Genomic DNA, 24,979 nt, shown 5'->3' on the forward strand with positions numbered 1-24,979 from the left:
AAATTTCAAGGCCACTTTGGGAAAGAGAGGGCATTCAAGAAGATCTGAGCAGGACTGCAGGCCAGAAAGTATTTGGCCCTAAAAGGACAGTTAGGACTTGATTCCATAGAGTGTCCCCTATGTTCAGGGACTGCTCTGGGTATTTTAGGGGCCTATGTAGATGAGTATGAGATGATTCTTGCACACAAGTTGCTTACAGTTAAAGATGTCCCAGGTTGGGCTGGGGATATAGCTCAGTTGGTACAGTACTTGCCTTGCATGCACAAGGCCCTGGATTTGATCCCCAGTAACACACACACACACACACACACACACACACACACACACACACACAAATAAAGATGTTCCAGGTCATTCCTCAGCCTAGCCAAGACCCCCAGCTCTCTCAACTGGCCTGCACATCTGCTGAGCTGTGAAAAGCACAAATACAACCAGCCACAATAGTTATGTGATGTTATATAATTCTGGTCTTTTTCAGTAAAGGTGCTTCATCAAATGTGTGAGTAAAGGTTGATTGAATTTTGATATGTGGGTAAGAAAATACTACACAGAAATTCTCAAATCAGAAGAAACTGTTTGTCAGGTTATTTGCCTCAATTTTTGGTTCAGAAAACATGGTTCTTATAACAATAGAAGCCATCTTTTTTCTTGTTGGTGTTGTTACAATCCTCCTGGAAATGTACTTGCCTTCCACTTTCTCACAACTGTATGTTTCTTTGCATCTTTTCTGCAGCCTCTGGTGCTGTTGATGGAGTGGCCTGAAGCCACCAACTTTGCCTGCCTGATTGCGGGGTACTGCCGCCTCTTGCTGGATTCCAGGAAAATGGTCTTCTCTAGGCCTGCCAGCCAGCCTCTTCCACCTCCAATGATCAAGGCAGGTAGGGCTCAGCCTCAGTTTTCCATGTGCCAGAGGCCCTTTGGACCCTAGAGATGTGGAGGGAGGAGCTCTGCTGCCATAGCACTTACTCCTTGCAAAAAAAAAAAAAAAAAAACAGCACCAGGTTTCCCACTAGTGAGCACTGTAGCATGCATCTTAACTGGCACACCCTGACCCCATGGGAAAGACAGCAGGACTTCGCATGTGCCTATTCTGCAAAGGATGCCTGTGGCAACACATTCTGATTAAGTTGGTGAATAAGATAAAAATAGCACACACACAGGAGAGCCAATTAAAGAATTGCTTTGGCAAGGCATAGTGGTGCACACCTGTAATCCCAGCTACTCCTGAGACTGAAGTTGAAGGATTGCAAGTTCAAGACAAGAATGGAAAACACAGTGAGATCCTGTCTCAAAATAACAGTTGCAATGGAATTAAGACAAAGCTTTAGAGGTATAGTAAGCCACAGGGAGATTGCTGCATGTTCTGGCTTAGTTGAAGTGGGTTTGATAATGAGGAGAGACCTCCTTTTTTGATCATCATAGTGGGGCTTTACAAACTTGTCTGAAATACAAGGTCATTGAAGGCTGGGGTGGGGTAGGTGGCAGGGAGTCTGGGCAGGCCAAGAAGAAGGTTTTGGGATAGGAAAGGATTATGATGAAGAACAAGTGCAGCCTCTGGACAGAAGACTTCCCAGTTAGGCAACTCAGTGTAGATACTTCTCAAAGCTCTCCAGGGGCCTTGGGAAAAATTAGCCTAGTCCAGACACTGCTGCCCAGAACTGAAGCTAGAGAAAAAGGTGACCCTAAGAGCAGGTATTCCACATATTAGACCTCAGGCTCATATACATGCAGGAAGTGCTCCCCCACCCCAGCTCCCAAGTATCATGGGCAAAGCTGAAACTTAACATCTAGTAGTCACCCTTTCCACATGCTTAAATCTTTTGATCCACTTGCCTTTGCCTGTTGACTATTTCTTCTCTCTTCATGACTTTCTCGTGGGCTAGGGATGTGGCTCAGTGATAGAGCACTTCTGTAGCATGCACTAAGCACCAGGTTCAATCCGTAGCACTGAAAAAAAAAATAATTAACTAATTAAAAAGAATACTTTCTTGGTTTTTAGAATTTTTCACTTCTGATCTAGACTGAGGTGTTTTTTAAAAAATATATTCTTGGGGCTGGGGATGTGGCTCAAGCGGTAATGCGCTCACCTGGCAGGCACGGGGTGCTGGGTTCAATCCTCACCACCACATAAAAATAAAATAAAGATGTTGTGTCCACTGAAAAATAAATATTAAAAAATTCTCTCTCTCTCTTCTCTCCCTCTCTCTCTCTCTTTAAAAAATATATTCTTAGTTGTAGATGGACAAAATACCTGTATTTTATTTATTTTTATGTGGTGTTGAGGATTGAACCCAGTACCTCATACATGCTAGGCAAGTACTCTACCACTGAGCCACAACCCCAGCCCCCTGAGGTGTTTTTGAGAATAGAAACACAGTCCTGATGGATGTCCTGCCTGTGTGTCATTTCCCTACATACATGTCTTCTTCCCTCTCTTTATCACAAACAAGTCCATCACAAATCTCATGACAAGCCCAAAATATTGTCCATAAGAATTAAAAGAAAATCTGCTAAACATATTTGGGAAATGATAGGTGGCCCCAAAGCACATGAAGGGGGCTTCACAGAGAGATGCAAAAGAGCTGAGTTGGAATATGAAGAAACCAGAGGAGGGTGGTGCTACACATCTTCAGGTGAATAGCTCTGAAGAGGCAGGTGCATACTTGCAAACCTACAGATGGCCAAAAATTAGAAAACCCAGCATTAGCATTATCAGTGTCACCTGTGGTCCTCTTCTGTTTAATCACATCCGAGTAAACTGTACCTCTTACTGAGCAGGATGGAGAGAGAAAAAGGGAAATGGGAAGGCAGAAGAAAGAACCTGGAACCCAGCCAAGGACCAGATGTGACAGAGTTTTTCAGGGGGATCCACTTTTAGCAGGTGCTAGTGATAGCTCGTAGTCCCAATCTGTCTGAGAAAAAGTTTGACATCCCATCAACACCTTAACCAATGCTGGCTCCAAGTGTTCCCCTTGCTCTGGGATAGTAGCACCAAGTGAAGGACATGGTATCACGAGTCCCTGCAGCCTTACTGAGCAAACACCTCCCATGTTGCTTCCCTGTCACTTTTCCAAAGGCAAATCTGCTTCATGGGATTCTCTTACAGCTAGGCATAGCTTTAGAGCCCTCCTCCCTGATTCCTGATAAACCCTTGTATCTGCAAATTGACAGAGGCTCAGGGTATTTATGAACATTCAGGAGCCAAACAGACCACTGTGGTGTCTCTGTTGTTTATAGGGCTTTTTCTTCTTAGTGTAAAAATAGCTCAGGGACAGATGGAAATAGCTTCTGATCTTCCTTTCCCATCTCTTCTGGCTAAATAGACAAGAGCCACAACTTGAGCTTGGTAGCACCTCACCAGGGCCTTGGTTTCTTATCCTTCTGAGCTGTTAGATACTGGGTTGATAGCAGATACCCAGAACTCTTGCTACTAGGTGCTGTGAGGTGATCTTCCTGTCTCTGCATGAGTTCACAGAACGGTGGCTATCCCAGCAAAGCAGGAGGGATGGGGTGCACTTCTTATTTCATGGTCCCAGGGAAAGAAAGGATGCTATTGAGGAGACCTCAGCCCAGGTTATATTGCAGAGATTATCAGTTCTGCTCTTGTAGAATCCTAGGACCAAAATCCAAAGCTCAGATCCATTCCCTCTCAACATTCATTCCAGAACAGATGCCCCAGTGCTGACTGTTGTTCTTTAGCAAAAGCCTTTAGGGTTTAGGCCTCCACCCAACCTCAGCTGGGCCTTTTCCTGAGGAGCCAAAGCCTTAGCCTACTCAGGACCTTGTCTCTCTCAAAAGGAGGAAGATGTATGGCTAGCTCTGTATTCTTATCCCACAGGAGTTTCTGGGTGCCAGCTTGTCTAACATGGTGTTTAGCCTACCTGACCTTTAAACCAAAAACTGGGAAAGAGAAGCCATCACCACTCCCATACCCAGGAAAAAATGAGAATGTGATGTTGTAAGGAAGGAATTCCCTCTCAGTAATTTCACCAAAGTTGGTATTTTACTTGTTTATTATGCACACATTTCTCAAATATTCTTTGTACCAGGCATTGGGGGGCCACACCTGGGAATAATAGACATGATCCTTGACTTTACATAGCTTAGAGTCCAGTGGGGGTAAATATACACAGATGATTAAGGGGAGAATGCTTATATAGTTAGTATCTTTATATTTATAGAGGGGAAATTCAATAGTCACAACAAAACAACACCTGTGTTTGAAGGCCCAGAAAGGCTGTAAACTTAGAGAATGGCTCACATGAATGCCAATTCTCCATCTAGTCTGAGGGGTCAGAAAATCCAGAGGCGGCTGCCATCTCTCTCTAACCCTGAGCTCCCTATATCCTGAGGGAATCCCAGAAAATAAAGCCTTGGGGACCCCTATTAGAACCTCAGTTGGAGGAATTCACTCTACATTTTCTATCATGGCTAGAAACAGTTTATTGTGGTAAATTGAATATTCTAGTTAATGGCTACTGAATATTCTACACATGACTTATCACTTTTCATGTAGGTAAAACCCAGCAACATGCATGGAATATTAAAATTAGACTGAATATAATAGACATTTGTTTTGGTGGTACTGAAGATGGAACCCAGGGCCTCACCAATGCTAGACAAGTACTCTGCCACTGAATAGACCTTTTGATTTTTAATTTTTTTTGATGATTCAGAAAGAACATGAGTTTCTTGCAAGGCCCTAGGTCATCATTATGACCAATGATTATTGGATTGTAGAATACAGAATAACCAAGTACTAGAAAGCTGGATGAGTCAATGTTATTCAGACTGTGTATATATGCATGTGCATCTACATATACTGTTTAGTAACTCCTGTCAGTTTACTGTCCTGTTCTTTGTAAGCATTTTAAGTCAATCTTCTGAGTGGCTGAATATAGAAGAATAAACTAGGACATCCCCCCTCAGGGAAAGCTCATGAGCAATTTACAAAGATTTGAAATCTAGGAGTCATGGTGTCCCAGCCATCCGCCAAACACACCTAGTTTCACTGGCTTTTCTAACCTTCTGCATGGAGTTGCTTTGAGCTTCTCCAGGCATACTCTCTTCTCTGACCTAAAAGTCACAGTACCAAGTGGTAGGTGGGGCATGACCTGGCCTTGACAGTCTACTATTGGGAGATGCTTCCAGCTTATAGGGAGAATTCCAGCCTTTGGCTGGGAGCAGTGGCTCAGATCTGTAATCCCAGTGACTCAGGAGGCTAAGGCAAGAAGACCACAGATTTGATTCCAGCCTCAGTCTTAGTGAGGCCCTAGGCAAATTAGCAAGACCCTGTTTCAAGATAAAATAAATAAATAAAATGGCTGGAGGTGTAGTTAATTGGTAAAGCAGGTCTGGATTCAATAAGCAGTACCAAAACAAACAAAAAAACTCCAACCTTTGCCTAAGAGGAGTTACCACCCGGTACATCCCCAAAAACCTGCAGACAATACTTTGAGGTGGATAGACATCATATATAGATAGTTCGTTCTTCTGGCTCAATGTTCCCCTGGAGCGCTTCTTCCATAAGCCTCAGAGGCCTGGTATGAGGGTCATTAAATACTATTTCCCCAAGAGATCCAGAGGTCCATAGATATAACCAGTAAGGCCAGATATGAACCCATTCAATCTAATTATTGAATTTCTATTTGGAAGGGCACCATGAGCTTTAGAAAACCAGAAGAACTTGGCATCTGAAGACAGAGACTTGGATTCCAGTCCCGGCTCTGCCATATCTTGGTTGTTTAAATGGAATCTTAGTGTCCTCATCTGTAAAATGAAGATAATAATATTATCTACTTCACAGGGAATTTGACAGGATTACATGAGATAAACTGCACAAAGTGGTTTCACAGTGCAGTGCACTTTTTTTTTTTTTTTTTTTTTTTGCTTCTCATAAGGATTGAGAGTTTATCATGTGCCCAGCACTTTTTATTTTTAAATAGTTAAATTTGGGGCTGGGGATGTGGCTCAAGCGGTAGCGCGCTCGCCTGGCATGCGTGCGGCCTGGGTTCGATCCTCAGCACCACATACAAACAAAGGTGTTGTATCTGCCGAAAACTAAAAAATAAACATTAAAAATTCTCTCCCTCTCTCTTTAAAAAAAAATAGTTAAATTTTGTTTAGATATAATTTCCAAACCATGCAATTTACCCATTTAAAGTACATAAACCAGTGTTTTTAAATATATTTAGTAGAGTCACTGGGTTGTATAACTATCTCCAAATTTTAATTTTAGAACATTTTCACCTCTCCTCTAAAAGAGCATGCCTGTAATCCCAGCGGCTTGGGAAGCTGTGGCAGGAAGATCACGAGTTCAAAACCAGCCTCAGCAAAAGTGAGGCACTCAGCCACTCAGTGAGACCCTGTCTCTAAATAAAATACAAAATAGGGCTGGGGATGTGGCTCAGTGGTCATGTGCCCTGAGTTCAATCCCCAATAACAAAAACACACACACACACACACACACACACACACTAGTAGTCACTCCTCTTTTCCCTCTAATTGCCACACAGCCCTAAGCAATCACTGATGTACTTTTTGTCTCCATAGCTTAGCCTATTCTGAATGTTTCATATAAATGAAATCATGCAATATATGGTCTTTTGTGACATGCTTTTTTCAGTTAGCTTAATATTTTCAGGGGTCATTCAAGTTGTAGCATGTATCAGTACTTCATTCCTTTTATGACTGTGTAATATTTCATTGAATGGATATATTTTCTTTATCCATTCATCAGTTGATGGACACTTGGGTTGTTTCTTCTTTTTGGCTATTATAAATAATAATTTTATAAACATTTGGGCTGGGGATGTGGCTCAAGCAGTAGCGCGCTCGTCTGGCATGCGTGCGGCCCGGGTTCGATCCTCAGCACCACATACAAACAAAGATGTTGTGTCCGCTGAGAACTAAGAAAAAATAAATAAATATTTAAAAATTCTCTCTCTCTCTGTCCCCCTCTCTCTCTCACTCTCTCTTTAAAAAAAAATAAAAAATAAACATTCATGTCCAGCTTTTTATAAGCTGGTACCAAAAATATTTTTTAAATATTTTTTTAGTTGAAGATGGACATAATACTTCATTTTATTTATTTATTTTTATATGGTGCTGAGAATCTAACCCAGTGCCTCAAACATGCTAGGCAAGTGCTCTACCAGTGAGCCACACCCCCAGCCCCAAGGACATGTATTTTCATTATCTACTTAGGAACAGAATAGCTGATCAACTGATAACCCTGTGTTTAACCTTTAGAGGAACAACCAAAGTGACCATACCGCTTTACATTCCACAAGCAATGGATTACAGTTACAATTTCACCATAGCCTAACACTTGTTATTGTCTGTCTTTTTTTAATGTCCATCATATTGGGTGTGAAATGATGATATGCAAACTCTCAGTTCTTATTTGCGGTTCCCTTGTGGCTAATCATGTTGAACATCTTTCATGCATTTATTGTCTATTTATATATCTTCTTTGATGAAACATTTTTTCAAATAATTTGTCCCTTTTTTATGTAATACTGGGGAGGAACCTTGAACCCAGGGGTACTCTACCATTGAGCTACATCCCCACCCCTTTTTATTTTATTTTTGAGACAGGGTCTTTCTTTTTTTTGCATTTTAAAAACATTTTATTGAGAAATAGTAATAAGAAAAAACTTACAACAAAAACATGAAATGTAGCTAAAGTTGAACTTAGAGGGAAAATGATAACAGCAAATAATTAACTTTTTAAAAAACATAAACAGTGAAGTAATTATTTCAGAAAATCAAGTTAAAAGGCAATATATCAAATAGTGAAAAAAATTATAATTGAGACAGGGTTTTTCTATATTGCCAAGGCTGGCCTTAAACTTGCAATTTTCCTGCCTCAGCCTGCAGAGTCACTGTGATTACAGGTGTGTGTCGTTATGCCTGACTATGTCCATTTTTAAATTGAGCTATTCAACCATAAATATGAGGGTTTATTTCAGGACTCTCAATTCTATTGCATTGATCTGCCAGCACTACACTATTTTGATTATTATTGCTTTGTTTTATATTTTGAAATCAAGAAGCATGAGTCTTCCTCCTTTGTTCTTTTTCAAGATAATTTTGGTTATTCTGGGTCCCTTGCAATTATGTATGAGTTTTTGAATTAGCTTGTAAATTTCTACAAATTCAGCTTGAATTCTGATAAGGACTTCATTGAATCTGTAGATTAATTTGGGAAAGTATTTCCATCTTAATATTAAGTCTGTCAAACCATGAACATAGAATATCTTTTCCCTTTATTTACATCTTCATTACTGTCTTTGACAAATATTTTGTAGTTTTCAGGATACAAATGTTCTTTTGTTAAATTCATATTTATTTTATTCTTTTGGTACTATCATAAATAGAATTGTTTTCTGATTTTATTTTTCAGATTGATGGTTGCAAAAAGATAAATTTGATTTATCTTCTCAAAGAAACAAGTTTTAGTTTTGTTAATTTTCTCTACTTTCCAATCCTCTATCCTCCAGTATTTCCTTATGCTTGCCTTATATTTAGATAGCTCTTTTTCTGTTTTTTTTAAGGTGGAAGTTTAGGTTATTGATTTGAAATCTTTCTTCTTTTTAAGTATAGGCATTTATAGCTACATTACCTCTTTAAGAACTGCTTTAGCTAGATCCCAAAAGTTTTGGCATATCGTATATTCATTTTCATTGATCTCAAAGTATTTTATAATTTTTCTGGTGATTTCTTCTTTGATCTATTGGTTATTTACGAGTATTTTGTTAAATTCCACTTATTTGTGAATTTCCCAAATTTCTATTATTGATTTTTAATTGAATTCTGTTCTGTGCAGGAAAAATGCTTTATATTATTTCTTTTCTTTTAAATTTATTGAGACTTATTTTATGGCCAACACATAGTCTATCTGGGACAACATTCCAAGTGCAATTAAGAAGAATGTATATTCTGCTGGTGTTGGGGAGAGTGCTCTATAAGATGTGTTAGATCTAGTTGGTTTATAATATTGTTCAGGTCCTCTATTTCCTTGTTTATCTGCTTTTGTTTTAACTATTATAAAAAGTAGAATATTGAATTCTTCAACTACAACCAGGCATTTTGGTGCTTGCCTGTAATTCCAGCAGCTCAGGAGGCTGAAGCAGGAGGATCACAAGTTTGAGGCCAATCTCAGCAACTTAGCAAGACCCTCAGCAACTTAGTAAGACTCTGTCTCAAAATTTAAAATATAAAGGGCTGGGGATGTGGCTCAGCAGTTAAATGTCCCTGGATTCAATCCCTGGTACCAAAAAAAAAAAAAAAAAAAAAAGATAAATTCTCCAATTACAGTTGCATTGTGTATTTATTCCTTAAATTCAGTTTTTCCTTCATGTGTTTTGGGGCTCTGTTGTTATTTCCAGTGTTGTGCATTTGTCAAAGGTATAAACTCTAACAAGAGTTAACACTGACATACTGACCCTGCCAAACTAAAGTTTGTTTGTTGTTCTTGTTTTTGTACTGGGATTAAACACAGAAGCACATTACCACTGAACCCTAGCCCTTTTTATTTTATTTAAATTGCCAAGGCTGGCCTCATACTTGCCATCCTCCTGCCACAGCCTCCAAAGTCTCTGGGATTATAGACATGAGCCACCACGCCCTATTCAACTGGAGATGGAAAGGCATTTTTTTTGTGTTTTGTTTGTATTTATAGTACTGGGTATTGAACCCAGGGCCTTGTGTATGCTGGGCAAGTGCTCTATCAGTGAGCTACATCCCCAGCCGGAAAGCATTTTGAAGTCTTGTTTTATAGATTCTTGACCACAATGATAAACTGTAGAGTAATGGTTGAAAACATGGGTTTTGAAGCCCCTCATATCTGGGATCAAATTCAAATTGTCATTTATGACTCATGTGACTTTAGATAAGTCATGTGACCATCTGGGTCAGTTTCTTCCTCTCATTGGATTGTGAAGATTAAATGGGATCATGTTTAATAAATTGACCTGTTAATGCTTGCTGTCTACCTGCTGATAGCAGAAAGAGCTGTTGCTGTCTGAGTGCATCCTCACAGATAACATGCAGAAGGGCTCCCAAAACAGCATGAGAGAGAAGCCATTCAGAAATAAAGCATTTGCTACCAGGTGCAGTGGCACATTCCTGTAATCCCAGCAGCTTGGGAGGCTGAGGCAGGAGGATCATGAATTCAAGCCAGCTTCTGAAACAGTGAGGCACTAAGCAACTCAGTGAGACCCTGTTTCTAAATAAAATACAAAATAGGGCTGGGGATGTGGCTCAGTGGTCGAGTGCCCCTGAGTTCAATCCCCAGTACCTACCCCCCAAAAAGAAATAAAACATTTACTGCAAATAGTTCTCAGATGTAAGCACCTACCATCAAGAGCTATTAATGCCAGTGGGGTGGTACATGCCTATAATCTTAGTTATTTGGGAGGCTAGGGCAAGAGGATTGCAAGTTCAAGGCCAGCCTCAGGTACTTGGGCCCTAAGCACCTGAGACCCTGTCTCAAAAAATAGAAGTAAAATTGAAAAGGGCTGGGTGTGTAGCTCAGTGGTAAAGCACCCCTAAGTTCAATGCCCAGTACCAAAAATAAAGAACAAACTATTGATAAGAGCATTTTATCACATGTATGTGTAGCAGGCGGGGCTGGCCCTGCATGAACACAGGAAAGTAATAAGCTTTGAAGAATTATGAGAATTCAACCCCACCCTTCTTCCACATAGCACATCCTGTCATATCTGCCATACCCTTTACACATTCAGATACCCAGAATTCTACTAAGTAGACAGCTATTCTTTTAGGGCCCCTCTGTCAACAGTCCACTTTGAACCACAAATTATTGGGCATTACACTAGTTGGATTAACACTTTCTCAGTAAAGTATTAGCAGCTTGTCAGATGCATTTCCTTGGGCTAGGAGAGAACCAAGATAACAGGAGCAATAGAGCACTGGAGGCTGAGATAGCTCTGAAAAAGTGCAGGTCCCACAGTGACAGTTCTCAAAGGAGAAAAGTAAACCTCACCTCTTTAAATGTTTATAGCTGACTGCATACCAGAGGTAGGAGTCCAGCAGTGCTCAGCTGTCAGGCATTTCCCCACCCCCACCTCACCCCATGCTTTTTCCCATTTCAAAGGTGATGGGGTTATTAGCAGTTCAGGCCTTAAGATTCACTCACTCCACTTTCAGGGTCAGCAGGGACATGGCCCATCAACTCCCCTCCCTGTGATCTCTAGCCAGATAATGCTTTCTCTTGGTATCTGCTTGCCATCTGTGCAACAGGGACAAGATCCAGACATGTCAAGGGAGCTCAGCCACTGTCCTCAGCATTAGGGCTCATCTGTTGATTCTCTTTCTGGGTTTAGATTACATGCACAGTGCCCACCGCCCTGTCACTGGGGGCCACCTGGGGAAAAAGGAGAGTAGTTATGTGGGCAGCGTGGGCGCCAGCCCCAGGAAGTCGAGCCGCTGCACGCCCCCGCCTACCGACTCTGAGCTTGTCAGCTTCTGCTACCTCCACCTGCGGGAACAAAGGAAGGAGCAGGAAAGCCGGACAGATGTCAACGAGAACCTAATCTTCTTTGAGGAGACCAGGCCCCGGACCAAGTCTGACCCCACGTCCAAAAGCTCTGGCCAAGGTTACGACGTGGTCCCTGATGACTTTGATGCAGCCAGCCTAGACCACGAGCCTTGTGCCAGCAGGGCCCGGTCCTACACCTTGGACAATTCCTTAGGGGCTGAAGCCCTGAATTTCTACTGTGACTCATGCAAAGCCAAATTCCAGGAGCAGCAGGGCCCTCGCAAAGGCGGGAGGCCTGGCTCCTCTCATGACAATATGGTAGACTTGATGTCCCTCCCACCACCTGGGAGTGAGGAGGAGGAGGAAGAGGAAGATGAAACAACTTCTCTGTTGCCTGCCATTGCCGCCCCACCCCCTGGTTTCCGAGACAACAGCTCTGATGAGGATGACCCCAAGCGCCGAGCCGTCCAAAGCCAGGAGCAAGGACGCCACCTTCGTGGGCTCTTGTATGATGAGATTCCAGTGACGCTGATTGACAGTGTGCAGACCCGGACAGTTCGAGATCATGCCCAGGAGCTAGATGATGCTCTAGTGTCCACCCTGCAGGCTCTGGAAGCTCTGGCTGCTTCAGAAGATGGACCACACCCCCAACCCCCACAGACTGCAGGTAATGGCCTGTTCCTTCTCCCTTTTTCCTCCTCTTCCTTCTTCCGGCCAGGAAGAGCCAACAGATAATGTTGCTTCTTCTCAAACAGACATTAAAGTCACTGTGGTGTGTCAGAGCAGTAGCAGTAGATGGCACAGAGGTCATCCAGTTAGTGTTTGCAGAGCAACAATGCTGTGACCAGGATGGGCTGCTCAGCTCTAGCCAGAGGTCTGCCCCTTACCATTCCATCTCTAGTCCATCTCTCTGGACATGTCTTATAGATAGAACCCAGGGATTAGAGCCATGACAGCTACAGAGCCAGGCTAGGAGGAAGGATGAGAGAAAAAAAATCTTGAGATATACAGAAGCTAGGCAAATAATATCAGCATGCACATGACTGGAAGAAAAACAACAGGACTAACTAACCACCTAGTGACCTAGGATTGGGGAAGCCAACACTGCTAAGGGCTAAGGTCTTTATCTTACCTGAGAACATGGCTCTAAGTCAGGGGCATCGGAGTCCTGGTTTCCTCATTCACAGACAGTGTGACCCGATGCAAGGCACTTTTTGTTTCAGAGCCTCTCTGTTATCTTAAATTGGGTTGAGAACAGTAGTCAGTCACATCATGTTGGGTTATTGTGAGGATTAAATGTGATCATTTAGTCAAAGCACTTAAACACTGTTTTGCACAACAGTAAGGACTCAGTAAGTGGGAGCTACTGCTATTAACTATTAATGGATAGGAGAGTCATCAAACATGGCTGAAATAGTCACATGTATGTCCACTCTAGACAAACACATCAGACATGTACCCATAGTTACAAATACATACCTTCATATATATATTTTAAAGAGGTAGCTGTGCACAGTAGTGCATACCTGAATCCTAGCAACTCAGGAAACAGAGACAGGAGAATCACAAATTCAAGGCTAGGCTCAGCAATTTAGTGAGGCCCTAAGCAACTTAGTGAGACCCTATTTCAAGATAAAAATTTAAAGGGGCTAGGAATGTAACTCATTGTAAAGTACCCCTGGAATCAATCCCCAGTGCAAAAGAGAGAGAGAGAGAGAGAGAGAGAGAGAGAGAGAGAGAGAGAGAGAGAGAGGTAAATGACATAGTAACAGAAAAGAAATAGGGAGCAATAAGGGATCTGAACAAGCACATGAGGCCAGGAAGACTGTGGACAGAGAGGGTGATGGGATGCTGCATCAGAGGAAGCCTGCCATTTCTGTATATGAGGGCCCCCTTGACATGGGCAGCCCCTACATGTTTGTTATCACCTCCCCCCACCCTGGGGCCAATATTTCTCTCTGCTTAGACTCTGGATCTCCAAGAGCTAGCTACTCCCAGGCCTGAGGCCCATGTGACTGCCAGAGAGGGGACATGCTCAGCTAAATGGCCTCAGCTGCAAAGACTGTGGGCAGCCTGGCCAGATGAGGAGGGATAGAGAGGGTTCTCTCATTGCCAGCCCTCTTAAAAGGACAATTAACAGAAATTTCCTAGCTGTTGAATCTAAAAATAATGTTGATTAGCATGGCTGTTTTTTTGCATGTGATTTGCATGTTAATTTGCCACCAAACTGCCCAGATCTTCTCTTCGCCTCTTTTGTTACTTTTTTGGATTCCATCCTTTCATACCCCTTCTTACAACTTGCTCCTCTCTGTCCCCTCCCCACCTCTCCTCCCATCCTCAGCCCTGAATTCCTCTCAGGCCTTAGTTTTCCCCAGTTTTAAACACTGTTGGCTAACCTTGGCCTCCACCAACTCTATATCTGATTGGAAAAGAACTTGATATCAGTAAGTATAACAAATCCCATCCCTGTTCATTCAGGTCTGATTGTGCTGGCCACAATCACTCCCGAATCATCGCTGGACTCGGGCCATGAAACTAACTCTTCAGAGCTCACAGACATGTCTGAGATGATGTCGGCCATGAAGCAGCACCAGAATACCACCTACTTCCTGGCCCAACACCTGAACAAGGACAGCCTCCTTGCCCGCAAGGACCTGCCCTTCCGGATCCAGAGTTGTGCAGCCCAGGCCGTTCTCACGGCCCCTTACTCTCTTGGGCGCCCGGATCCCAACCCATCCCTCCAGCCAACTGTCACAGGCCAGAGTCCTGGCCCCCCAGGGGCTCGGAGAAAGCTGCCCCACTCAGAGACCCAAACACAGGGAGAGCGATCATACTCCTTGGCAGTGCACCCAGCACTGTCTCCACAGCTTAGTGAGCAGAAGAATCTGAGCCTACTTCCCCCAGTTCCTGAGGACAAAGGGCCTGGCCACACTAAGGCAGGCCTAGAGATGTCACTGAGAGCAGCCACACCATCCATTAGTGAAGAACAGGTCTCAGAGATGAGAGAGAATCTGCCCAAGGAGGTCAGGTTGAGCCCCAAGCTTATCCTGGACCCAAAAGGCAGTGTGACTCCAGCCATCATCTCGGCTGCCCTACAACAGGTGGTTCACAGTAAGAGTCTAGCCACTCCTGGCGGGGCTTTGGTGAACCCCCCAAGCAGAGGGGAGAGACAGTTGGAGGCCAGTGGGGGGAGGCCAGAAGTCAGCATGGGCAGACCAGAAGTCAGCATGGGCAGACCAGAAGTCAGCATGGTGAGCAGCAGCGCCAATAAGAATTTGAAGTTTAAAATGAGCCCCGGTGCTCCAGAGACCTCACGGAATTCCCAGCAGCAGCTGGGCACAGAGGTCTCTTCCAGCCCCAGAGCACCCCCAGGCAGCCGGGCTGACAGCCTACACCTCTCCCCACAAGAGGATAGGCTTCCTGTTCCAAGTTTCCCTCCCAAAAGCTATCATCTTTCACGAGCAAGTCGAGAGTCAGTGGTCAAGCAAGCTCCAGGGGAGGTGGCAGGCAAGGGTGGAGCAGAGGGTGCAAAGCCTCCGCCACACAAGCAGGGCACTGTCTCCAGCCAGGGAGAGAAGGGGCAACTGGAAAGTACTTCCAAGAGCAGCAAACTTGAGGAGACAAGCCTGGCCCCCCGAGCTGGGTACCCGATGGCTCTGCAGAGCCCCAGCTGCCAGCCTCGAAGCCACAGCCCTAGCTGCCAGCCCCGTGGTCACAGCCCCAGCAGCCAGTCGCGAGGCCAGAGCCCTAGCTGCCAACCTCAAGGCCAGAGTCCATTAAGGCCACAGGCTAGCAGCCGGCAGGTGAGCACCATGCCCTCCAGGAAGCTTGAGACGACACTGGATGGAGCCCACTCATCCTCTGAAGGTCCCACAAAGCCCAAGTCATCCCGTGGTCCTTTCCGGCTACGCAATTTATTCTCTGCCACCTTCCCCACCCGCCAGAAGAAGGAGACTGACGAGCGACAGGCGCAGCTGCAGAAGGTAAAGCAGTATGAGCTGGAGTTCCTCGAGGAACTTCTAAAGCCACCAAGCCAGGGGGAGCTACCAGGCACTGAGTACCTGCAACCTCCCGCACCTGGCCGCTGCAGCTGCCAGCTACGCAGCAGTCCCGTGCAACAGGGGCCTGGCATGTCCCGCGAGCAAAGGCGTAGCTGTGACTGTAAGCGCATCTGCCGAGGGGGCCGACCACAGGCCGCCCAGACACCGGTGCCTGGCCTCCAGGGGAGGGAGAGGGACAGGGTCCCCCCTACCCAGAGACAGCCAGAGGCTGGCCCAGGCTTGAGCCTTGGTAGCCCCATCAATATTCGACGCATCCGTTCCACCAGCCTGGAATCTCGAGAGTGCCGATCGGACCCAGAAAGTGGTGTTTCGTGCCTGACCACGTGTGCCTCGGGGGGTGAGTGTCTGGGAGCTCCCAACTACAGGAAGCTGATGCGCCGTTACAGCATCAGTGAGCTGGACCAAGGTGACAGGGCTTCGCTGACCTCAGATGTCTACCCACACCCACCCCTGGGCATGCTGCCCAGGGAGGCCAAGGAGGTAGAGGCAGGCCTCCCCCTAGGCTTGGGTCCCAAAAGCAAGTCTGTGGAATCACCAACCCTGGGAGACCCCTCGTATGTCCAGGTTACCCCTGAGACCAAAGGCCCCAGGCCAATGGCCGTGTTCTCACTGCCAGAGGAGGTGTACCGGAAGCCTGCCGATCTAGATGAGGACAGTGAGACTAGCAAGTGCTGCTCCATTCGCTATTGCTTCTACTACCGCAAGTGTGATATGGCAGATGATGCCAGTGATGGCAAGGATGAGCTCTCCTACTCCATCCCCATGAAGATTCTGCCTGGCATGAAGTTGGATGAGCAGGTGGTGCCTGTAGTAAGCAGGACCCTGCAGGTGCTGGATGCTGCCACCTGCAGCAGCAGCCCTGAGGCCTCCCGCACCCAGGAGATTGACCTTCGGGTGTCCACCTTCGAGGGGAGCCTGGCCAAGATCAATGCCCTGCGTGCCCATGCCTATGGCCTCCCTGATGGCTTCCTGGCTGCCCGGCTAGATACCAATGAACTGCTGACAGTCTTGAGGCAGTGTGTGGCCAGCCCCGAGGCTCGTGCCCCTAAGCCCTATGTCTCTCAGATCTCTGAGTACAAGCTTGAGCTAGCTCTCAAGTTCAAGGAGCTCCGGGCCTCCTGCCGCCGGGTGGCCAATGTGGACAAGAGCCCGACTCACATGTTGGCAGCCATCACAGGCAGTTTCCAGGTGCTGAGCAGCCTCATTGAGACCTTCGTGCGGCTGGTATTCATCGTGCGCTCCGAGGCCCAGCGCCAAGAGCTTCTGGCCAAGGTGGAAGAGGTGGTGAGGAATTACACCTTCCTGCTGCGTGCAGCTGAGGAGTCCACAGCCCGAAACCTTAACCAGCAGCAGCAGCAGCAGCAACAGCAGCAGCAGCAGCAGGCAGCTGCAGCAGCAGCAGCAGCTACAGGGGCAGCCACAGGGCCCCCACCAGGCTCCCCAACTTCAGCGACTGTTATGAGCACATTCACCCGCTCCTTAAAAACCATTATTAAGTAGGGCATCTGCCCAGGCCTGCCCCCCTCCCCACCCACAGCCCCAGGTTTGAGCTTTGTGGTCCTTGCATCTTGTGGTGAGTGTGTGTGTGTGTGTGTGTATGTGTGCGTGTGTGTGCGCGCGCTGGGCCAATCAGGGTCCAAGAGCCCATCAGTCTCCAGGGAGTGAAAATTCCCTTGACTGAGGCTCTCTCTTAAGGGCTGCAGGCCTAGCTGCCGCCCTGGGTGTCTTCACCCCTTCCCTGGCCTCTTGGTGTCACTGTGAGGGCAGAGGCCCCTCGCCACTACGCTCACCACAGAGCTGTATTTTATCTCTTCTCTGGGGCTGAGAGGTGACATCAGGCTCACTTCCTGCTCCGAGTCGGGCAGCAGGGGAGCCAAGGTCTCAAGCTCCTCCTGGCATCTGCTCCCTTCCCGGGAACAGTGGTAGTAGCAGTAGGCCACAGCGCCAAGCTGAGGAGAGAGGCGCTCTGTCCAGATCTGCCCACCCACCCTTGGGCTCCCGCTCACCAGGCAGGAGCCACCCCAAGGGCCTATGCCCAGGTGGGTTGTGTGCGGAAAACAGCCGTGCCTGGCTGTCAGTGGCCAGCCCAACAGGCTGGTAGCCTTGGGAGCCCTTGCCCCCAGGTCCAGCAGCTCCACACCAGCCATCTCCAAAGCACCCTGCCCCTTACTGATGGGCAGGGCAGCTCAGTCCACTAGGGAGCAAGCCTCTGGGATCACCCCACTCGTTGGGTAAGGTACCTGGTGAAAACGTCTGCCCTGGGGAGACCCAGCGCAGGCCTGGGAGTCCACACGGTGCAGCCCAGCTCCACGCAGGGGCTGTTGCCAAAGGTGTGTGGCTCCTCTTTCAACATCTCTACCAGACAGACTGTCCTTAGGAGTTGACTTAGCTATGGTTGGGGTGGGGGGTGGGGGGAGGGGGGAAGGGGATGGGGTGGGGGGGCGTCGATGACTATATCTTAAATTTCTGGAAGCTAGCGTGATATGTTAATCCTGAGTATATGCTTTTGGCTGTGTATTGACCCTGTGGATTTGTCTCTCTAAGAAAAGAAGCTGAGCGCCTTACCCGGTGCAGCCCTGCACCTCTCTCTCCCTCTCCAGAGCCATCTGGAAGGGAATTCACACTGTTTAGCATCCTCCTCGACACATCTCCTATTGCCGCTGCCGCCACCGCCACCACCACCACCACCTCCGTTGCTGCCGCTGCCATCCTGCCATCGCCGCCACCACCAGTGCTTCCCCCGACCCCCACCCCTGCAACCTTCCTAGGAGTGAAGACACGGAGTCCCTACCAATCCTCTCATTGTAGGGAACAAGGAAAGCCAATGTTTCTTCTGTATAGATTGATTCTCATCCACCTCTCCATCCCTCCCTGTTCCTGCGCCCTCAGGCTCTGTGTCTGCCTCTCTTTCATCACTGTGCGAGAGGCCCATGTGAAATCTCTCGTTCTTCTGTGAGTTTTATAAAGATGTACACTGTGCTGAACCCCTGCCCATCCTTGGTAACCCCTAGCGCAATAACCCCCCTGAGTGGTTAGTTCTCCCTCCCTGCAAGGAGGGGGGGTGCTCCTTCTGAAGAAGCCAGCCCCCTTCCTTGCCCCTGCTCCCACAGGACCAAGTTGTTTAATGGGCCAGAGATGCAGCCAGTGGGGAACCCTGTCCCCCACGACCACTGCCAGCCAGAGCGCTCGCGTGGTCTTCCTCTTCTCCCAACTTCTTGATCCTATACCTTCACCACTCAGGCCCTGCCTGTGTCATTCCACTGCCATCATTCACCTCTCCCTCAGCCTCATAGAGAGGGAACATTTTCTAATGTCTGTATATAGTATATATACTACATAAATATATAAATTATATATATATATACACTAATTTATGTCTTGTTTTTCAGACAAGAATGATTAAATCTATTCATCTTATTATCCCAATAAGTCTTTGCAGTGCCTCTGTGTGGGTGTCCTTGAATTATTGTTCAGTGGCAGCCCTGTGAATGCTCCACCTGTGTCTCTACTCCCAGGTACCAGGGCCCCAGTGGGTAATGAGAGCTAAGGATCCTCCTCCTCCCATGTCCTTACCAACATGCAAGGGATCCTCTGTGATTCTTTTAGAAGCTAAAGCCACTTGTCACAAGTATTGGATGTTGTCTACCCTTTTCTCTCAACCAACCATCATGGCTGTGAATTTGGAGCTGAAAAGTTAGGGGCAGACAAAAACATTGCTCCATGCCTAGTGTGCCAGATGATCTGGGAGTTAGGACACAGGTTTTTTGGCTAGCATTTGGGTTGGGATTGGGAAATTAAAGGGACTGGCCCCCTGAAGTTGAAGCCAGCAAATCCCCTCCAATAGCCTCTGATTTAGATAGGATAGAAACATCAGGACCCTAAGCAGGGCCAACCTCTCTGGCTTTTCTGAATTACTTAATGATGAGAAATTATTTTGTTTCTCCTGTTCTCTTCACTGTTTCTGGGAATCACAGGTCCCCACTAGTCTATAATGTGCCTTTGTGCAAATTAGAAAAAAAAAGGTTCTCCCTGCTGCTTTCACCCATGATGAACTGGAAAAGAAAAGAAAATCTCTAGCCATGGCACACACCTGTAATTCCAGGGACTCTGGAGACAGGCAGGAGGATGGCAAGTTTGAGGCCAGCCTCAGCAACTTAGCTAGGCCCGGTCTCAAAATAAAAAATAAAATAAAATAAAAAGGACTGGGGATGTAACCATGTGATAGAATATCCCTGGTTTCAATCTCCAATTCCAAAAAAAGAAAAAAGGAAAGAATGGAAAAAGTAAAGAAAGAAAGGCCTTTAAGGTAATGATAGCCCTGAAGGCACATGGCTTGGTAGTTTCAGCTCTGTCTAGCCCCACTTGCCTCATTGGCTAGGTACACAAACCACACAATCATGTACAGTGACCATGATGAGTCATTTCCTCCCAAAGATTGACTTATTTTTATGTCTGAAAAGGTACTGGTTAAGCCATGTAAGGTGGTGTATGCCTGTAGTTCCAGCGGCTGAGAAGGTTGAAGCAGGAGGATCATGAGTTCAAAGCCAACCTCAAAAGCTTACCAAGACACTGAGCAACTCCATGAGACCTTATCTTGAAATAAAATATATAACAAAAGGACTGGGGATGTGGCTCAGTGGTTAAGTGCCCCTGGGTTCAATCCTGGATACCAAAAAAAAAAAAAAAAAAAAAAAAGGCCTCGCTAAAGAGGTTTGGAAGCAAAGTATTGAGGAAAGAGGAGCCAGAGGCAGCCCCAGCAGCCTGGGCTGCTCTGTGGGTTCCCCAATGCCAAAGTGATGTGCATTCAGCACATTAGAAGGAACCACAGGTGACTGTCTAGGACTATGGGTAGTGCTCTTCTTATGATGGCCTGCCGGGAATACTGGCCCACAACACCAGGGTTGGGGTTCAGTGGAAGTCAATGCCAGTATAAAGTGAATTATATTGACTGACACTTAAAATGGCCTAAGAACAGTCTAAAAACTTGAGCCCCTATGGCCCTGCACTAACTACACTGATAGCCCCTTGAGATTAAAAGGTTGTTTTTTGTTGTTGTTTTGTTTTGTTTTGTTTTTGGTACTATGGATTGAACCCAGGGATGCTTTGCCACTGAGCTACTGTTTTAGTCAACTTCTTTGCTGCTGTGACTAAAAGATCTGACCAGAAAAATTATAAAGGAGGAAAAGTTTATTTGAGGGTTCACGGTTTCAGAGGTCTCAGTCCATAGAAGGCAGGCTCCATTCCTCAAGACTCGAGGTGAAGCTGAACATCATGGTGGAAGAGTGTGGCAAAGGGAAGCAGTTCACATGGTGATCAGAAAGTAGAGAGACTCCACTTGCCAGATACAAATATATAGCTCAAAGCCACGCTCCAGTTCCCACCTCCTCCAGCCACACCCCACCACTTCAATTACCACTCAGTTAATCCCTATCAGGGGATTAAATCACTAATTGGGTTGAGACTCTTACAACCCAATCGTTTCTCCTCTGAACCTTCTTACATTGTATCACACATGAGCTTTTGGGGGACAATTCACATCCAAACCATAACAGCTACATTACCAGCTCTTTTTATTCTTTTTTCTTTTTATTTTGAGACAGGGTCTAACTAAGTTGCTGAGGGTCTCTCTAAATTGCTGAGGCTGGCCTCACGATTGCAATTCTTCTACTTCAGCCTCCCGAGTCACTGGGATTATAGACATGTGGTGTGCCACTGCACCCAGCTTGAAAGCATTTTTATAGCCAAGTACAATGGCACATGCCTGTAATCCCCATGACTCGGGAGGTTGTGGCAGGAGAATTATAAGTTTGAGGCCAGCCTTAGCAACTTAGCAAGATCCTGTCTCAATTAAAAAAAAAAAATTAAAAGGACTAGGGATGTAACTCAGTGGTCAAATGCCTCTGAGTTCAATCCAAATTACAGAAAAAGAGAATTTTTATTTGATTCTATATTCTGGGTACCTACCTATATAGTACTGGGCACATAGTAGGTCTTCAAACAAATGTGTGTTGAGTGAATGAGTGTTGAATGCCTCATAAGAGAACCCTCTCAGGCCCCAATACCATGTGAAAAGGCCCCTTTGCTCTGGGAATGGTTAATCTAGAGCAGTGTAGTTGACTGTGGCTGAGCAGCCTAGCCTTCTTCTATTGAAGGAAGACTCAGGGCCATTGTCCAGTGTTCCACCAACTACTTCCCAAGTCACCCTGAGGTGACTGTTGGTCTCCCTTTCTGTGGATCCAGAGCCACTCTCTTAAATAGCTAGGAGCACTGGGTGGGGGACTATATTCCCACCAGCATCTTCTTCACCATCTTCAGTCTGAGCCAAAGCCTGGAGCTAATGCTCTCCAGCTGCCCCATGCCAGCCCCCTGGAGGCTGAGCCCGCCTTTCTGACTTCAGCCAATTAAAGGAAAACAGGTTTTGACTGTTGGTATGGGTCCAAAATGCCAGTGGTGCTGGTACAGTCATATTTTTAAAGCTGTTGTCAAGGCACTGTGGATAGTAGGCAATTTCATCAGCAATGAATTGAAAGGATCTGCTTCAGCCAGAATTTTTACTGCCAAAGGGACAGGGACAGATCAATTGCTGACACTGGGAAGGAGCATAAATGTAGGTCTTAGAATCAAATTCCTCCAAGCAGCCAATTGGATGGGAGAAAACCGCATCCTATTCCTCATTCCGCAGCCTGCAAGCCAGACTGTGGGTGTGCATCTAGAGCAAAGAGGAGGTCCTCCTCCATGGAGTGGGAGGAAGTGATCTTTGAGGATTCAGTCTTGGGCCCTGGAGAAATGTCTTGGACTCCAGGCAGGACCTGCTACAAACCACCATTAGAAGGAAATAATGAAGGTCTGCTTTCTCACAAGATACAGGACAGCTTGTTTCTGGTGACTGCCTCTCACACATGCCCACACACCCACACACTAGGTCCTTGGGTGGCATCCATGTCCCAGCATCACAGGGACATATTCCAGTGCTGGTGCTGATGTTTTCAGCTGCAGGTGATGGACCTACCACTTAGAAATGAGCTCAGTTGGAGCTTCCTTGCTCTCCCGTCTGGGAAGGCCTTCCTTCAGGGTAATCATTCCTCATTCTTATTTTCTAGCCTTTGTCTGAAAGGAACATGTGTCTGTACTATGTTGGGATCCTCTGTAACACAGAAAAATTGATCTCTGCCCTTAAGTAGGCAAAACCAACTGTGTATGAACACTTGCCATATGCCAGGCACTCTGCTAAGTACTTTACACACAGAAGCTCATTTAATCTTCACAAAAATCCTTTCAGAGAAGCACTGTTATTATGCCCATTTCTCAGAGAAGTAAACTGAAGCCCAAAGAGGTTAAGTCACTAGCCCAAGGTCACACAACATTAAGTGATAAACCAGTCAGTTGGCAAATCCAGCCATACTTCCAACTGCTACCCTCCAGTACTCAGCCCAGCCCCACCTTTAAAGCACTTCCCTGGAAACAGGCAGAGATACAACCACATTGATCAGAAGATGGATTGGAATTGTTGCTCAGGGTCCAGGCAGCCTGTAGGTAACAAGTGGTAGGTAATGTTGGAGTATGAAATGTACGATACAGGGAAACTCACCTCCCCCAACTTCTCTTTACTATTCTACCCATGTACTGTATGTCTCTTGTGGAGCCAGAAATGACACAGTTTATGTGGATGGAAATTTGTGGATAGAGCATTGATGCTTCCAAAAGCCACCCTCAAAATAGACACGTGATCCCAGTGGCTTGGGAGGCTGAGGCAGGAAGATCTTGAGCTCAAAGCCAGCCTCAGCAACTATGAGGCACTAAGCAACTCAGTGAGACCCTGTCTCTAAATAAAATACAAAATAGGGTTGGGGATGTGGCTCAGTGGTTGAGTACCCCTGGGTTCAATCCCTATTAACCCCCTCAAAAAAATACACATGTGAGTTCTCACGTAGGCCCTTACACTCTCCTATCTACCCATTTTTATGGGACCCCCATGTGCTCCTCAACTGGGGTCTGAATCTCTCAGGGTATGTGGAAATTTGCTGGCAGACATTAAAAGTCACAGTTACAGTGTGGTCCATACTCCTGACACATGAGTTTTTCTCAAAGATTTTGAAGGAAAATACCATTTGAATGACATGTTAAATATTTTTATGTAAAAATATCATGGTGAGGAATTCAAGAGTTGCATGCCTTTTAAAGAATGTGTGTAATTTCAAAGACACTTGAGACTGTCTGGTGCTTCTAGCTACATTCCCATGCCCACCCACATGGCTTCCAGTTCACTCTCCTCTACTATGAGATATGCTTTCAAGAAAACATTGGACACACTTAAGGTCTATCAGCTCTAGCTAGTGGCATAAGCCCTAAGGGAAGGACATCTAAGACTGGTCTGTTTCCATGAATCTGGGCACAGGTAAGTGTGAGGCACTTCTTCAGGGATAAGGGACCTGGAAGGAATGAAGACCAGGAGAAAGAGACCAGGAGAAGTGCCACAGAAGGAGACCAAGAGAAGAGACAGTGTTAGCCTGGTGCGGTGGTACACACCTGTAATCCCAGGAGCTCAGGAGGCTGAGGGAGGATGAGTGCGAGTTCAAAACCAGTCTCAGCAACTTAGTGAGGCCCTAAGCAACTCAGCTACTCAGGAAGACCCTGTCTCTAAAATTAAAAAAAAAATGCTGGGGGCATGGCTTAGTGGTTAAACACCCCAGGGTTCAATTCCTGGTACCAAAAAAGAACCAAACCAAACCAAACAAACAAAAAGACTCCCTCTCCTCCTCCATCCCCACCCCATATTGCCTATTACATGCTTAAATAGAGGGTCAGCCCTGAACACAGACTCAGGGGGAACCAGGCTCCCTACAAGTTGGAGGTTTCTGCACATACAATGAGCAAGCAGAGCAGGAAGGTTCTGTGGACTAAATTGAGCCATTCATTTCAGAATTGGAGCTTGGTTCTATTTTGAAATCAGCCAACGACTGGCTATATGATGGTACAAGTCATTTATTCTATTTGGGCCTCTTCCCTAAAATGAAAGAAGACTGAGCCTTCAGCCTCCCCCTGCAGCTGTGAGGACTAATAAGGTGATGCTGAAAAAGCAGCTATAAAAACTCCTGACTCCTAGCTATACAAGCTTAACAAGTCAAATCCAGCCATTTCATTTGCAGTCGGTCCACAGAAACTAATTAAGCTTACATCAAGGTCCTAGAACTGGCAACTTGGCCCAAGCAGGTTTGGGGGTCTATTTCTTCCAAATAGTTATTCAAGGCAAAACCATCTTCTGTCAGTTCCCTTCAAAAGCAACATGCAAGGGGGCTGGGATTGTGGCTCAGCGGTAGAGCACTAGCCTAGTAAAAAGAAATAGAGGGTCCTTCCTCTCTACCTATCTATGAGTAAGTTTTAAAGAAATGGAGTATTAACAAAAGCAACATGC

The 24,979-nt window shown here is 46.0% G+C and overlaps 1 protein-coding gene across 1 annotated transcript in view; it reads left to right on the forward strand.

Annotated features, from left to right (window-relative positions):
* FRMPD3 (FERM and PDZ domain containing 3) overlaps nt 1-17,067 on the forward strand; it is a gene marked incomplete at its 3' end in the record, with an annotated part of 69,406 nt that extends 52,339 nt beyond the window's left edge. Inside the window, exons 12-14 of the mRNA XM_081278121.1 lie at nt 734-878; nt 11,352-12,173; nt 13,985-17,067. Coding sequence (XP_081134247.1) covers nt 734-878; nt 11,352-12,173; nt 13,985-17,067 — 4,050 coding nt within the window. The remainder of the gene's footprint in view (nt 1-733; nt 879-11,351; nt 12,174-13,984) is intronic.
* Nucleotides 17,068-24,979: the final 7,912 nt, after the last annotated feature.

The sequence above is a fragment of the Spermophilus citellus genome (assembly GCF_964194105.1).
Source record: "Spermophilus citellus genome assembly, chromosome: X".
Lineage (NCBI taxonomy): Eukaryota > Metazoa > Chordata > Mammalia > Rodentia > Sciuridae > Spermophilus > Spermophilus citellus.